Source organism: Protopterus annectens, chromosome 7.part1 (assembly GCF_019279795.1).
Source record: "Protopterus annectens isolate FY-2018-M chromosome 7.part1, PAN1.0, whole genome shotgun sequence".
NCBI lineage: Eukaryota > Metazoa > Chordata > Ceratodontiformes > Protopteridae > Protopterus > Protopterus annectens.
This window is the reverse complement of record NC_056740.1, coordinates 146265562-146282201: the sequence shown is the minus strand read 5'-3', so window position 1 is coordinate 146282201 and position 16640 is coordinate 146265562. Positions and strand designations below refer to the sequence as shown.

Here is a 16640-nt window from a genome sequence, read left to right as displayed (position 1 = left end):
CGTCTTAATTATGATGACCATATTAACGCCACCATAAATTCTGTTAACAAAAAACTTGGTACTCTCTATAGAATTAAACCCTTCCTTACCCCCTCAGCCAGGAAAACCATTGCCCAGACCCACCTCATCTCTACCCTTTTCTATGCCTCTGCTATATATACTAACCTATCAAAAAACAACATCACCAAACTTTCTACCTGTTACAATAGCATAGCTAGATTCATTACATGTACTCCCTTCAAAACTCACCACTGTCTTAACCTCAAACAACTAGGATGGCTAGAATTGCATAACCACATACTCTGTCAACAGTTACGTATCACTCAAAAGATCCTATACTACCCCAATGATACCCCTATCCTCACTAATCTGATTTCACCTTATAAAAATCTAGCTACACTACGTTCTGCTAATAAACTCCTGGTCTTCTTGATTAAATCTAACAACAAAGCTGACGACTCACTGTTCTCAAACACTATAGGTAAAAACTGGAATCAGCTCCCTCCTGAACTTTCTAACTTAGCTTCTACTTCTCTATTTAAAAAACATATTAAAGAACATCTTAAAACTCAGTGGCTTTGTCCTTGTGCTAACCCAGACTGAAATCTTTTTCCCTCCTACTCATACCCCTTTCCCCACTCCCCTAACTTAGGCCTCCAACCTAGGCCTCTAAATCTTGTTACTTCTTTTCATAGTAAGAGGATAAATTATAAATACTTTACTCTGATGTGCAATACCTGCTTTGTTTTACTTAGTTTAACTTTTAGCATAATGTCTATCCTATAATTTTATTATTATATTATTTCTTTTAACCAATGCTACCACTGTACTGTTTTCATACATGTCTTTCTTATATGTTGTTAACTTTGTTTTACTGTTCATGCTGGAGCTTTTCTCCCCGGGCCTCTACTGAAAATGGACAAATATCCAGTTAGACTAGCCCGGTCAACAAATGTAAAATAAAATGTAAAATAAAATAAAATAAATAAAATAAATAATACCAGTAGATTTGCCACGCACCCAGTATTACTGCTGCACAGGTTAAAACAGCACTGTCCAAGACCAAGAACACAGCTTCTGTGGGACCTGATAATGTCCCTGGCTGTGTTCTACATGAACTACAGAGTAAACTGTCACCTCACCTGTGTGCCCTGTTCAATCACAGCCTCACCTCAGGCTTTGTCCCTACTGAATGGTGCACTGCTACAGTCATCCCTCTCCACAAAGGTGGAGTGACTACAGACCCTGGGAACTATCGCCCCATTAACCTGATGAGTCTGAAATGCAAAACTATGGAATGCATCATCATGGACCTAATAAACAAGGATATAGGGAATCTCCCAACTCTGGATCCCTCACAGCTTGGTTGTGTGAAGGGTAGATCATGCCTGCTCAACCTGGTCAGCTTCTTTGAGTCAGTCACCAGAGCTGTGGATGAAGACAAGGTGGTTCATACAGCCTACCTTGATCTGGCCAAGGCCTTTGTTACCATTCTCCACTCAGTAATCATAGAAAAACTCACTAAGCTAGGCCTCTATATCAATAGGTGGGTTGCAAACTGGCTCACAGATAGAACCCACAATGTGAAAGTAGCTGACTCCAAGCCAGAGTGCCGACCAGTCATGCGTGGATTCCCACAGGGTTTGGTCCTGAGTCCACTCCTGTTTGGAATCGACTTCTCTGAAGTCCAGGCCAACACTAAGGGACTTTGGCTGACAAGGTTCGCAGATGATTGCAAGTTGGGCACTATTATTAACTCCCCAAGTAATGTTGACATCCTACAGAAAGGCCTCACTGAGACCAACTGGTGTCATAACCATGGCCTTCAGTTCAATGCCAAAATACCAAAATCATCCCCTTTGGAAAAAAAACAGTTCCCATGAATTACCACATCGATGGTAGTCCACTGAACACAAAAGGCGTTATAAGAGATCTTTGAACACAGGTTGACAGCAACCTCTCTTTTGACCACCACATTGGCATTATGGTCAGAAAGTCCTTCTATGTGGCACATCTCATTACTAAGGGTTTTGAATCCAGGAAGAAAGCGGTCATTGTCTCCGTCTACTCTTCCCTCATTAGGCCAATCATCGAGTACAATGCCCCATTTGGCATGTACCTCACTAGACACCTGCAACAACTGGACAGGCTGCAAAAGTACCTCACAAAGAGGATCCTAGGCCTTAAACACTTGTCCTATGTGGGCAGACTCAAAGAATTCCAATGGTTCTCTGTCTCGCATCGCCTACTTACAGGCAGTCGCTGCTTGACTTACAAAGCCATGTCTGACCCAGCTCTGTTAGAAATGCTACATCTAAAGAAATCCCAATCCCTCTGCACCACATGTTCCAGAGACCTCAACCTCATTACCACAATCAACAGAACATGCTGGAGGGAAAGGTTCATAACCCAGAGACTGCCCATGCTATGGAATAGACTTCCCATACATGTCAAACAGAGCACCTTACTGGCCCTCTTCAAGAGAAATCTTGATGAGTGGATGGGAAATAGAAAATTCACCCCGAGGATCACTCCAGTGGCTCTACTCAGCAGAGGCACTGGGAACTAAGATCGGGAGACAGGATGCCAGAGTAATCCTATGGGTTAGGCTTGTAAAGGCTCCAGGGCTATTAGTTTAGTACACACCTATGAACCTATAATATAAAAAGAACAATTACCTTAATTGAATCTGTTAAGATTTTAAATAAAAGCCTAACACTAATTAGTTTTGACATAAATTCTGCTTTTGATTCAGTTAATTGGGATTATTTATTTATACTATTGGGAGAATTAAATTTTCCTAACACTTTTATAAATCTTATTACACATCTATATAAAGACAGTCAAGCGTACATCAAAATTGGCACCAGTGTATATCAAACTATACCAATAATTAAAGGAACTAAACAAGGATGCCCTTTATCTCCTTTACTTTTCACATTAATAATGGAACCATGGGCGATCTTAATTTGGCTGGATAAAGACACCGAAGGCTTCAAATTAAATTCTAACGTGTCTTCCAAATTATAAATGTTTGCAGATGACATACTTATAACTTTAGGGGGAAATAATACATCTATTTCTGCAGTCTTTAGACATATGGAAGACTTTCAAAAAAATCTTCACTAACATTTAATAATAATAATAAAACTCAAATCCATTCTATTGGCCCAAATAAGTTCATATTACACAACAAATACATAAAATATTTAGCACAGTCTGAACAAATAATATACCTAGGTATAGTAATTACCAGTAATATCAAAAATATCATTCAGATAAATTATAACAATAGTTTATCTGCAATTGAAAGCCTTATAAATAAATGGAAAATATTTCCTTTTCCATGGAAGAAAAACTCTGTCATAAAAAGGATTTTACTCACTGAAATACTTTACATTATGCAATCAATTTCTTTACCCTCTCCAAAATGAATAATTAAGAAATGTAACTCAATTATTCAAAAATGTTTATGGTTTCCAAATAAGCCTAGAATTGCACTAACCTACAATATGAAAGACTGGGCTAATGGAGGTATAGGTTTGCCCAACTTGGAAATCTACCATCAGTGGTTAAAACTATATCCCTTCTTATAGATGTTGAATACACTGCAAAATGGAAAGAATTGTCAAGTGATATAAATAGTAATATTAATTCTCAAAAAGTAACATTGGTGAACAATTAATTTATGTGGATATTAAAAGATTATTTATCTCTTTATTCTTCTCACACTTATAAATCTAACTATATGATACTTCTCTTAAAAACTTTGAGAAATTATATATTTAAATTTACTATATAAAAGGATTGGTTGTTTCACCTTTTCCCCATAGCTTACACTCAAGGATTTATTTTCTCATCTGATTACACAAAAATGTCATTATTCAAACAAAAACATTTAATATATTAGTATCAGATGATGATAAATGATGATTTGAAATCAAATGACTATCTCAAGGTTGAATTCAAAATTGATACACTTTTATGGATAGACTTACAAGAAGGTAGTCATTATCTTTTAAATAAACTTGACTCAATGCCCACAATAACAAAAAAGTAAACACCTAAACTATTGATGTTATATCCACACAACAAAAATCTCCTATTAAAAATAAATTATCACATATATATAAACCAATTAAGTCTGATTTAGATGTCTATTCTGATAGTTACTGGAATTAGTTTTCTTCTATTAACAATCTTCCTAATGACCAAGATAAGCTAAATGTATTACAATCTGCCAGTTTGACCACTTCTTAGTAAGAAGAATGCTATATGTTGGAGATGTAAAAAGGAAGTAAATGCTGATTGGTCACATATCTTTTTTGATTGTGTAGACTTAAAACAAAAATTGGGAAGATATCAATATCTTTCTACAAGCCTTTTTTCTGATAACTTTGTACTTTCTAAATCACACCTCCTGAATGCATTATGAAAACTAAATACCCTTTGATTTGGTCTATATTTGCAGTTGCTAAGAAAACCTCCTAATTGAAGACTATCATTTGGAAAGGTTGACCATCAAATCAAGAACTACTAGGAATACAATCTTATATAATATGTGGAATAAGTTATGTGACTTATTAGAAAAATAATTTGACATTTTTATAAACAGTTGAGATATACCAATACTCAAATGTTGCACATTTGTGAACATCTTTGTAAATAGTTTAGTTATGTTTGCTTATTTTAGTTTATTACTTACTCAGTTTGAAAATTGTACATTTTCTATGGTAATATTTGTTTATTTCTTTACTGAAATCAATAAAGTTGTTTAAAAAAGTAGCCCCTTCTTCCCCATAAAAGAGAAGACAAATGCAAGGATATTCAATCCTAACTAGGAATAGCGCTTGCCTTTGCCTTACTTGCCTCTTCAAAGAGAGAGTTAACTTCTGGGTACCCCATGTTATGTTAGGTTGGGGCAAACGAAAAAGTACAAATGACCAGATGCATGTATTATACACCTGGAGGTCTTGGAGAAGAAAACAAAGCACATGGATAAAACCCACACAGAGACAGACAGTACAAGCAGACTTAACATAGAGGTAATCAGAGCCAAAAAACTCAACCAGAGAACAAGTGCTAAGTTGGCAACACTGCCAATGACAAGCTCCTATCACGCTTATCCTGCCCAGACCATCACAGACAGCTACTCGAGTACAATGCTGATGTAGGGTTGTGATGGAAAGTGAATAAAAATCATGCCAAACTTGCAGGTTTTGATACACAGGAATTTACCTTCTCAGCTTCCTGCTGCCAGAATACAATGTGCAATTCCCCCACCATACAAACATCAAAAGCTCTTATCTCAAGAATCAAAGAGAAAGTAGTGATGGACAAAGGTTCAAAATCATGGATGACTGTTGCCTTTATACAAGTATAAACTTGCTGATACATGCAGTTTCACATAAATGAGAAGCTTTGAGTGATGTTTCAGACATCAACAGCTCTACTGATTGGTGGAATAATAAGCTTGGGAGATTCTTATTTTTTCATAAAGTTTGAAGTTGTCATGCTATGATGTTCAATAAATTGGTTATTGAAAAAATATGCAATTTTCAGATAAAATCTTACTCACCAGCTCTCTTGGCTTCCAGAAGAAAAGCATTACCATAGTCCCAGAAAAACATACCCTGATCAGACAGCTTGTTTATTGCCCTTACTTGTCTTCTCAAGCTATCAGAAAAAAACAAACGAGTATTAATATGATTTGCACATTAACAACAAAGTTTAACAAAAAGAAGGAAAAAAGCTGGTTAATGTAGCATGATAGGATTTTAGCTCTGCTTATTGCATTTTTCAAATGGCCAAACAGTACACAAAGTGCATTCCATTTTCAGAAAAGAAATAGAGCAGTTCTCTTGAATCAACATACAACACAATTGCCAAATTTGCCGCAGATCTGCCCCACAACTCCCACCACTGTCTTGCCCTCAAAAGACTACACTGGCTAGAATTCCCTCACCAACTACTACTAACCCAGTTTCAGATCATAAATATCTTACTGTTATCAGCCCACCTCCTGCCCAGATATTGTCTCTCTCATCTCCTTGTATACCTCCTAAGGTCTCTCCACAGCTCTGATCAGAACCTCCTTCAAATCTACAAACCCAAAACAAAATGGGGCAACAACTGTACGGCTAATTCCCTGCTCTAGCTTGGAACAAACTTCCTTTAAAATTTAGGAATATTATCTACCCACAAAAATTCAAGGTTGCTATCAAAAACTATCTGAACAGTTATTGGATCTGTCACTGTAACCACACTCTATAATTGCCTCCTTAGTCCCATACCCTTCTCTGGAACTAACTCAATAACCACTCTCCTAGTGTGCTCCCTAACTTTCATAACCTTCTAACACCCAAACCATCTTTTTCTCTCATCTACTCCCAAGATAAATATTAACTCCTTACCACTTCACAACCAAACCAACTACTAATCCCCACCTATCTCATCCCTAAATTCCTAAGTAACTAACCCCCTATTCCTCCAGTCTTGTCTCTGTTACAGCTCCTCTCGCACTCTTACCCCATCCCACACATACAGGGGTAGTAATGCTTGATTTCAGTTGTACATGACTGTATACAATTTCTCATGTAAATATTTTGTACCCCTACTACAGTGTTCTTTGTGTACCCCTACTACAGTGTTCTTTGTGTATCTCTGTAATTTACTACATAATGGAGTAGGCCTTCTTTAGATTATTCTTTTTGTACCTTTGTACTTTTCTGATATTCTGCATCATTGTACTTGCTGTACTACTTGTTTGTAATCACTTGTGGAGCTTTTCTCACCCAGGCCTCTACTAAAAAAGGGCTTGCTGCCCAGCTAGACTAACCCGGTCAACAAATGTCAAATAAATAAAATAAAAAAATAATAACAAATGGAGTTTTAACAGCATTATTTTACAAGTCCTATTCATCTCTGTAGTGGAAACACCTTAAGGTCTTAAACTGAGGTTCTTTCCTTCACATGTTGTTAACATTTGCTCTATCCTCAGGATTAAATGGAACTAGTTAAAGGAAAAAGCTCAACCCTGCATAACTGCACTGTTACGAAGCTTCAAAAATGCTAAGGAATTAATAATGTCCTTACATTAACTGCTGCAGTATTCTTAAACGGGTCTATATTACGTGATCGAAAATTCATATGTTCGAACACGTAATGACTGACCCCAGTTGAGCGAAATGGCAGAATGTCGAACACGTAAACGGAAATCTCCATAAGGGGAGATTTCCATTTACTGCAATGTAGTGCGGTCTCAGAGTTGCTATATTTAAGTAGCGGGGTGTGTGGCGGGGACGCAGGGGGGGCTTGCCCCCCTGCATAAAGCAGTTTAATGATTTGTTTGGGTTTTTGTTATTTTTTCCGGCCGTTCGACATTATGCCAGTTCGCTCAATTGGGGTTGAACATTACATGTTCGAACATCTGAATTTTCGATCACGTAATATAGACTCTTCTTAATCATATGGGATTTTCTGCCATGGAAGCCCGACATTCAGACAGTCTATCAAAGACTACTGTTGCTTTAAGGTATGGCAAATGTCACCCAAACACTCCTAGAATAGTGTAGGGTATAAAAGTGACATTCTGGCCTACCACAATCAGAACTTCTTTGCTGCCAGTCTGAATGTATCCTTTCACCATTGGTCTGTTTACCTGCATCTGTTTCCCGCCAGTTGAGTGCATTTTCCTTCTCCAGTGACTACCTATGCCTGTTTGCTGACTTCTAGCAGTAGCAGATATGTGCCTCATTGGGTTTTTGTTTTTTCTTGCTCCTGAAGGTTAATGTCATCCAGAATGGGTAAATGCCAGTGTAGGGGACAGATTTCCCATAAAGACCACCACGATAAGTGTCTTTTTTGCCTAGGAGTTTCTCACGACCATATGTCTTGCTCAATTTGTCAGGCATTTGTCCTGAAAACCCTTCACAGTAGACTTTCTTCCCTTTCCTTGTATCTTGAGAACCAGCGTCTTAAGCTACTCGCTAATGATACAATGGAAGGAATCTCCCACCCAGAGGGTCTGCCATTACGGAAGAAGCTGGAAAAGGTACAACCAGAATCTTCCACTGTCCACCTCTGCCAAGTCTTTCTCCTAAGGTCTTTACAAACCTGGAGGCCAACCCGACTGTGCTGTCAGATTTCTCTGCCACTACAGTGTTGGAAGCCAGTGAGGATCCCACTGGTGGTACATCCAAAGAGGCTTTTGCAGGCATCTGTCTTGGATGTTCAGGGGGAACCACAGCTGATTTTTTCTAAAGGACCAAGGGGAGTTCCTCAGATTTTAGCTGTGGAAGAAGTTTCTACTATAATTTTCAACTGCTGTCCTGGGTCTGAGCCTCCTCAGTTTTCTTGGAGGGGACATTCCCTTAAAAAGAAACAAGTTTCTTCTGCTCCTAGGGATCCATAAAGTGAGTGGCAGGCCTTTACTCAGGGGTATTTACTGCTTTAATGTCATTAAAGCCTCATCAAGGGGTTTCAATTCCTGCTCCTCCTTGGTCTTCTACTCCCCTCAAAAGTTCTAGAGAATAGGATTCTTTTAAGGATGAGTCCCTGACTTATTCTGCTCATATTCCTTCTCCTTTGGACTATGGGTCAGAAGAGGAGGAGGAGAAGGAAGCTACTAGTCCTGATATTCCTTTTGAGGAAATTTCTTTTGCGGACACACTCTCTAGGACAACAATTTTTTTTTTAAATGGGATAGTGCTCAGATCTCTGATATCCATAAGAGGTACTATGAGTTGCTGCAGTTGGAATCTCCTAAACCAGAGGCTATTCCTCCTGTTTTGGCTGCTTTGCTGGATGCTTTTTCCAATTCTTCTCCTGAACCTGATTCTATGCTCCCTGCTCCCAAGAAGCCGAATAGGTTTTAATGGGTGAGTGAGGATTGTTCTTTTCTATATAAATGTCCTGCTGCTGACCCTACTTCTAGTGTCTGTAGCCTCTGATAAGCCATCTCAATTGCTTCATTTGCCCAAGTTATTGCCTTCTGACAAGGACAGTAGAACTATGGGAAGGCTGTTTAAGGTTTACTCCTCTGCTACCCTAGCTTTTAGGGCTATTAATTATCAGACCCATATGTCTAGGTATGTACTGCTCTTCTTTCTCAGGTCTGTCAGCTTATTTCTGATTTTCCAGACTCTGAGATTTGTTAGGGACTTCCCCTCAAGTCGTTCATCATTCTATTAAATGTAGTTATGATACAGCAGATGCCTCTTGTAGGGCTGCTGTTTTTGGTTAAGTGATGAGGATGTATTCTTGGCTTAGGCTAAAACCTCTACCTGATGACCTTAAAGCTAAGTTGATGGATGCTCCTCTGGATTCTAAATTTTTGTTTGGGGAAGCAGCTGCTGGCTTGTTTAAGTCCCTTCAGGATAAGGGTAAGGCCTTACAGAAACAAACATGTTTTTGTTATAGCTGTGCCTAAATTTCAGAGAAACTAACATGCTAAGCCTGCCTTTGTTTGTAGATGATCCTGCCCTTCTACTAAAGATAAGAAGAGTGTCAAAAAGACTCTTCCTGCTACAGCTACTCAGTTTTCAGGGATTCTGAAGCCTTCCTTTTCAGACAAACCAGGTGCTGTATGACACTTTCTTTCCAGCCAGATCATCTTTCTCCTTGCCTTTCTCTCTCCCTCCCTCTCTCTGGCTTCAGATCACTCTGGATTCTTGGTTTCTGTCAATCATTTGTCAGGGGTACCTTCATGGTGTGGAAACCCTGTCCTCCTTTTATGGACATTCCTCAGCCTCCTCAGGAACAACTTCCCTTTTTCCCAGAGGTTCTTCAAAATCTAGTGGCCAAAAAGAGGTCACTTGGAGACCTAATTCTAGACCTCTCTCATCTAAACACTTTTCTAAGAGTACCTTCCTTTCAAATTCTGTTTCATCTGTTGCTCCCTCAGGTCTATATGGTATCTTTGGATCTCAAGAATGCTCATCTCCATATTCTGATCCATCATCTTTTGAGCATATTTTTGTGTTTCTCTGTTGCTTCCTGGCATTTTCATTTCTCTGCTTTGCCCTTTCTACTGCCCCAAGGGTATTCACACCAAATGCTTTGCTCCTTGTGATTGTTTTTTGCAGGCTTCAAGAGAACCAAATTTTTCCTTACTAAGATGACCTGTTGATTCAGGCGTCCTCTCCAGACACCCTTTTGCAAAATCTTCAAGTTGCCATTTCCCTTCTTCAGAACCTGGGGTTCAATATAAATTTCAAAATGTTTTCCCTGGCTCCTTCTCAGGATCATGTTTTTCTGGGTTGCGGGATTCAGATGGTGTCAATGCTTGCATCCCTGCATCCTCCAAAGGCCTTAATTTTAATTTCTTTCTTTCACAGTCTTCTTCCTCTGACTTCCATTACTGCCAGTGAGTTTCTGAGAGCTCTGGGTTTCATGGCATCCACCATTTCAATGCTCCATCTGGCCAATCTTCACAAGAGAAAGTTTCAGTGGTTTCTGAAGTCAGTGTGGTTTCAACATGCTTCCTTCTAGATTTTGTAGTTGTTCTTCCTTGTCTCAGACAGGAACTTCACTGGCGGATTCAGCAGTTGTCTCTGAATCCAAGGATCACTTTTCATCCCTCTCTTCTTTCTCAGGAATTGTTCACAGATTCTTCAGACATGGGATGGGGGCGACATTTGGCTCCCTAAAAGTACAAGGGGTGTGGTCACCTCATCAGCAGGAGCAGCACATCAATGTCAAAGAGATGATCGCTCTTCTGCTGGCTCTTCAGGCCTTTCATCCACTTTTCTCTCCAGGGCCTGTAAAGGTATTTATAGACTATACCACAGTGATGTGGTACATCAACAAACAGGGTGGAACGAGATCTTCTTTGCTGGTTGTCACTTCTGGTATGGCATCTTGTTTCAAGTATCTCTTCAGGCAGTTTATATCCCTTCCAATCAGAACACTGTGGCAGACACTATGAGCAGGTCCTTAACTCAGTCCCATGAATGGATGTTTCACAGGGATGTGTTTCTGCACATTATCCATCAGTGGGGTACTCCTTAAGTAGATCTTTTGACTCCTCCCTGAACAGGCAACTTCCTCTGTTTTGTGCCAGACTCCTAGATCCTCTGCTGTGGAAAGTGGATGTCCTTTCATTTTCTTGGAAGAGGATGTTTCTTTATGCATACCCTCTCCTTCCTCTCATTCCGAAAGTTCTGTTCAAAATTCAACAGGATGCTCCCAATATCTTGTTGGCGAGTCCTTTTTGGCCTCTAAAGCACTGGTTCCCTCTCTGTCTGCATCTAACCAGGGGCAATCATCACAAGTCACTTCACAGGGTGGATCTAGTCACACAAGCCAAGAGATCTCTCATCCATCCCCACCTGTCCATGTTTCAACTGACACTCTGGGTGATAGGATTTTTGGATCTAATCACACAAGCCAAGGGATCTCTCATCCATCCCCACCTGTCCACGTTTCAACTGACACTCTGGGTGATAGGATTTTGATTCATCAAAGTAACCTTTTTTCTGAGGACATGCTGTAAGTCCTGCAGGAGGTGAGGAAACCAACTGCTAAGAAATCCTACTTATCCAAATGGAAGAGGTTTTCAATTTGGTGTCTCTCTCAACCTGGATCCACTTACTGTGGATGCTCCTTTGGTTCTCTCTCATTTGTGTGAGTTGCTCAATGCTGGTTTGGCCTATTCTTCTATTAAGGCCCATTTATCAGTTACCTCTGCTAGTCTGGCTTTTTCTCCTCCTTTACCTTCTAGATTTGAGGATAAACAATTTCTTAAAGGTATCTTTAGTATTGGACCTCCTCGGAAGCCTGTTCCTGCTCCCTGGGATCTTAATTTTTGCCATATATCATAACAAAGATACAGAATCTTGTGTACCTGTTCATTGACACAAGTGTCAAACGTCCTTTTCAGTGAACGGCCACCCCCACACCCCCCCTAACTAAATATAATAACTCTGAGATCGCACTACTGTGGGAAAAGGGCAGATTTAAAACAATGGCCAACTGATTTCTTTCCCTTTCTTTCCCTTGGATGTGGCCATTTGTTGAAAAGGACATTTGACTCTTATGTGTCAATGAACAGGTACTCAAGATTATGTACCTTTGCCATTATGATATAGACCCTTAACTTTGTTTTGGAAAAGTTTACTCAGGCTCCTTTTCAGCCTACTGCTTCAGTATCCTTGCAACATTTTCCTGGAAGACTGTTCTTTTGTTAGCTCTTACTTCTTCTGCCAGATGGGTATCTGAGTTGCAGGCCCATATGGCTTTGTCCTCCTTTTTTGATCTTTCATGAGGACAGGGTATCTTTGCACATTAACCCTTCATTTATGCCTAAGGTGGTTAATGAGCTATCGCATAATCAGTCTGTTAATCTTCCCTTTTTCCCCCTCTCTGAAATCTGACAGTGAGAGGGTACAACATATTTTGGAAGTGCATAGGCAACTCAGGGTTTATGTAGATAAGGCTAAGGCTATTAGAAAATCTGATCAGTTATTTCATCCTTGATCTTTGGGACTTGCTGTATCCAAGCAAACTATTTCTTCTTGGATTTCTAAGGCTATTTCCTTTTGTTACACTTTTTATGGCAAAAGCCTTCCTTTTTCAGTAAAGGCTCATTCTACTAGAACTGTGACTTCTTCTGGTGTTTTTTTTCAAGGGCTTAGATACTAATTCTATTCTTGAAGCAGCTACCTGGGCTTGTGTGCATACCTTTATCAAGCACTACAAGTTGGATGGTATCTCTAGAGCTAGGGTTGAGTTTCCTAATGCTGCATTTCATGGTTTTTAGGGGTCTCTTCTGCTCCTCCCCTCTCCCAAATTTCCTATTGAGCTTTGGCACTCTCCCATATGATAAGACTACTGCAACAGTGAATGTAAGGACATTGTACACTTGGTGCAAAATCTTAGCCTAACAGTAGAGGTTAATAAAACAAAATGTCTATTGCACCAAAGTCTCTCTGCCTACCATAAAATGAAAGTCCAAAAAACACCATAAGGCAGATGACTCCATGGAGAGCTAGTCGATTCTTTTATTCAATAAAACCAACAATAAAACCTTGTATAAGCGCTTTCAGGCTGACTTGCCCTTCATCAGATAACATAAAACACTGCAAAAGCCATTTTTAAAATACAATTCAACCAATCAAACTTCAGTATTTTACCCTCCTTTTCTTAAGGATAGATTTTAAAGGTATAGCAGCATTAATGCCTGGTGGCTTATCAGCCCCAAGTCTTATAATCCCTCTAGTTTCTGCACATTCCGTATCATTAAATAGGTCTCCTCCTCTTACATTTGGTATAACCATCTGTATTGCCATAAACAAAAATTTGTGACCCAAATTCATTCTCACACTACGGGCTAGTGCATTATGCTCATTAAGATGTTTAATGTCTGACATATGTTGAAATATCCTTGTTTTAAACATAGTGTTGGTCTTGCCCACATAGTAGGATTCACAATTATGGCATACAGCTATGTAAACTAAATTCTTAGTTCTACAATCAGTGTATCCCTTACAAATGTATTGTCTGCCCATCCTCGGGTGTGTGAATTTATGTTCCTGCAAAATATGTCGACATGCTTTACATTGATAGCATGGATATGTACCCACTCTCCATGTTGTTAGATTCCCTTTGACATAATTTTAGGTTCATTACAAAGCATGTCCTTCAAATTCTTATTCCTCCTAAATACAAAATTAGGTACAGTGCCTAATATTTCCTTCAACTTCGGATCCGTATGTAACACTTATCAGTGATGCTTGATTATTTCAAACATGTTACCCACATCACTGCTATATGTAAGCACCATATTAACTTTGCCTTTAGCCTCAAAAGGTATAGCCTGTTGTGCATTAACAACTGTTTCACTCACTCTCTTAAGCCAATGTCTGGCAGTATTATTACGTTTGATCTTACTATCATTTATCAAAGGTTCTAACCTACCATGTTTGTAACCCCTCAACATTAAATTATTCTGAAAATTACCAACCTCATCATGAAATTTCACATCCTCACTACATAGTCATACCTGCCCTTTGACTATATTGTCAAAGGTATGATGGGGGTGCATACTATCAAAAGGCAGCAAACTATTGCGCCAACATGTTTTTCTATACAAATATGTCATCAGACCACCATCTTCTCTTCTGGTTAGGAGTACATCTAAAAAGTCTAACCCCAATTCAGAATAATTAACAGAGAATCTGAAAAACTCAGAACTCCCTTCCAAGTAATCTATAAAGGCTTTTAGTTCTTGTTCCGTGCCATCCCACAAAAAGAAAATATCAACAAAATGAGCATAGAAACATAAATTATCAGTCCATGCATTTGCAATGTCAAATATGGTGTTATCTTCCCAATATGCCAACACTAGGTTGGCATATGAGTTAGCACAGGGTGTGCCCACAGCAACACCCTGTTGTTGTCTATAATAATCTCCCTGACATGTGAAAATATTGTACTCTGGGACAATACTCAAAAATTTGCTGATCCTTTGAATAGTGTCCATATTAAATTGAGTTTTATTAAGTAATAAATTTTCTATTGCTTGAACACCATTTTGGTCATCAATTACTGTAAAAAGATTATTTACGTCCAAAGTAACAAATATATATTTCTTATCATACACCGTAGTTAGGTACTCTGATAAGGCTGTAACAAAATGTGCTGTATCTCTCAATATCCTAGGGTATAAACTTAATAAGGATCTTAGAGCACAGTGACCCATCCCCTTCCAGAAACAATAGGTCTTAGGGGTGGGTCAATAATATCTTTATGGATTTTGGGTAACACCTTAAACTCGGGTGTTATCGGATGTTGGACCCATGAAAATTTCTTTAATTCTTTGTCTAATAAGCTTACCCTATGTAAGTTCGCAATGATGCTCTTCACCTTATCTGCCAAAGTTTCCACCATAACAGGAGAAAGTCTAAAAAATGTATGAGCATCTTTCAACAATTTCAATTTTGCACAATAAAACCCTCTATTTATAACTAGAACAGAACCCCCTTTGTTCACTGGTTTTATAATAATCCTCTCATCCTCTATTAATCTATCAAGTGCTGTTCTCTGTAGCCTAGATAAGTTATAAAACTTCTTCTTCCTATCGTTTTTAAAATATGCTTCTATTTCCTGTACACACAATTTGATAAAAATGGACATAGCGGGAGAAAATATTGGCATATAATCACTTGGTTGCCATAAATTCTTAATCTCACCAGGCACAACATTGTCAGCAAACATTTGTTTCAACACAGCGTTCCTAGCAAAGCATAAAATATCAAAAATAACTTGGCTATGATCAGACATTGCATCTGGAACAAAGGTCAAACCTTTGTTCAATACATACATTTGTTCAGCAGTAAGCTCAATATCAGATAAATTATAAACAATGTTAGAGTCACCCCACAGTTAGTCCGAGACCCTCTGTCTCTTTTGTTCATGATTTTGCGGCATACTCCGTTTGCGTGGATTCTTCTTGTGAGCAGGCACTGGTAGCATTGGAAAAGTTTTGCTAAAAGCAGGGGTCAAAGATTTAGGTTTAGCCCCCCAACAAATCAAAAACATCCTTAGCACTCACTATAGAGCGTTCATGTCCTGGCCGGCTCACCTCCATTGTAGGATGTAATGAGATGTGGCAAGGGAGCTAGACAAGGAAATGGAATTAACCTTGGCTCTGGATACAGCATTCACATTAGCAGCAAGTTCTTTTTCCATCTGTTGATTAGGGGCTGGTTCCCTGGTATTCATTGTAACTGCTCTATTAAAAGTCTCAGATCTAGCCCTTGGCCAACTAAAAATACTGCTTTGAGCAAAATCCTTAATATCACGACCCAACTTTTTATCTTAATTTGTTGTAACTTGGTATCATAGGAAGCTGCAGCACAAAGCACATTGGTCATTCTTTCAACATGATATTCTTCTGTAAAATGTCATTCTATATCTTGTTGCATAGCTCGTACTTCATTAAAAATTTTTTGTTCCTCTGATTGAAAATATTCCAACAACTGCATATAAGATATACTAGTCTGCAGATTGATCTCCTGTCAGCGTGCTAAGAGATCAGGGTATACTTCGCCCTGCGTAGGCATACCGAGCACACGCATACCTCTAGGCACTACATTAAATTTCAAACAGGCTTCTAAATGAAACATTTGCCATTGCAGACGTTTCAATCTAATGACACTATTATACAATCTCATGATAAGTTCCTGAAATTCAAGCTCACCCACAGTTGTAGACGCCTGTTCATGACTAAGGTGTGCCATTCGTTGTATACCCATACTCAATAGTGGATTTATGGTATTGAATAAACCTCTCCTCATGCCTTCATTGGTCAACCGGTCCATATTACCTTGTGGGTGATAAGCCAATTCTACATCACCATTGTTAAGCTCAGACATGTGCAAATAGACAATATAACAATCTTAAAGTTAATAAAACAAAAAGTCTATTGCACCAAAGTCTCTAAGGCAGATGACTCCACGTAGAGCTAGTCGATTCTTTTATTCAATAAAACCAACAATAAAACCTTGGCAAGACCAACACTATGTTTAAAACAAGGATATTTCAACATATGTCAGACATTAAGCATCTTAATGAGCATAATGCACTAGCCCAGCATGTGAGAATGAATTTGGGTCACAAGTTTTTCTTTATGGCAATAC

The 16640-nt window shown here is 38.8% G+C and overlaps 1 protein-coding gene across 1 annotated transcript in view; it reads right to left on the bottom strand.

Moving 5' to 3' along the window:
• UROC1 (urocanate hydratase 1) overlaps positions 1 to 16640 on the bottom strand; it is a 1269467-nt gene that overhangs the window by 454245 nt on the left and 798582 nt on the right. The window contains exon 13 of the mRNA XM_044078604.1: positions 5579 to 5676. Within this exon, the coding sequence (XP_043934539.1) occupies positions 5579 to 5676 (98 nt within the window). The remainder of the gene's footprint in view (positions 1 to 5578; positions 5677 to 16640) is intronic.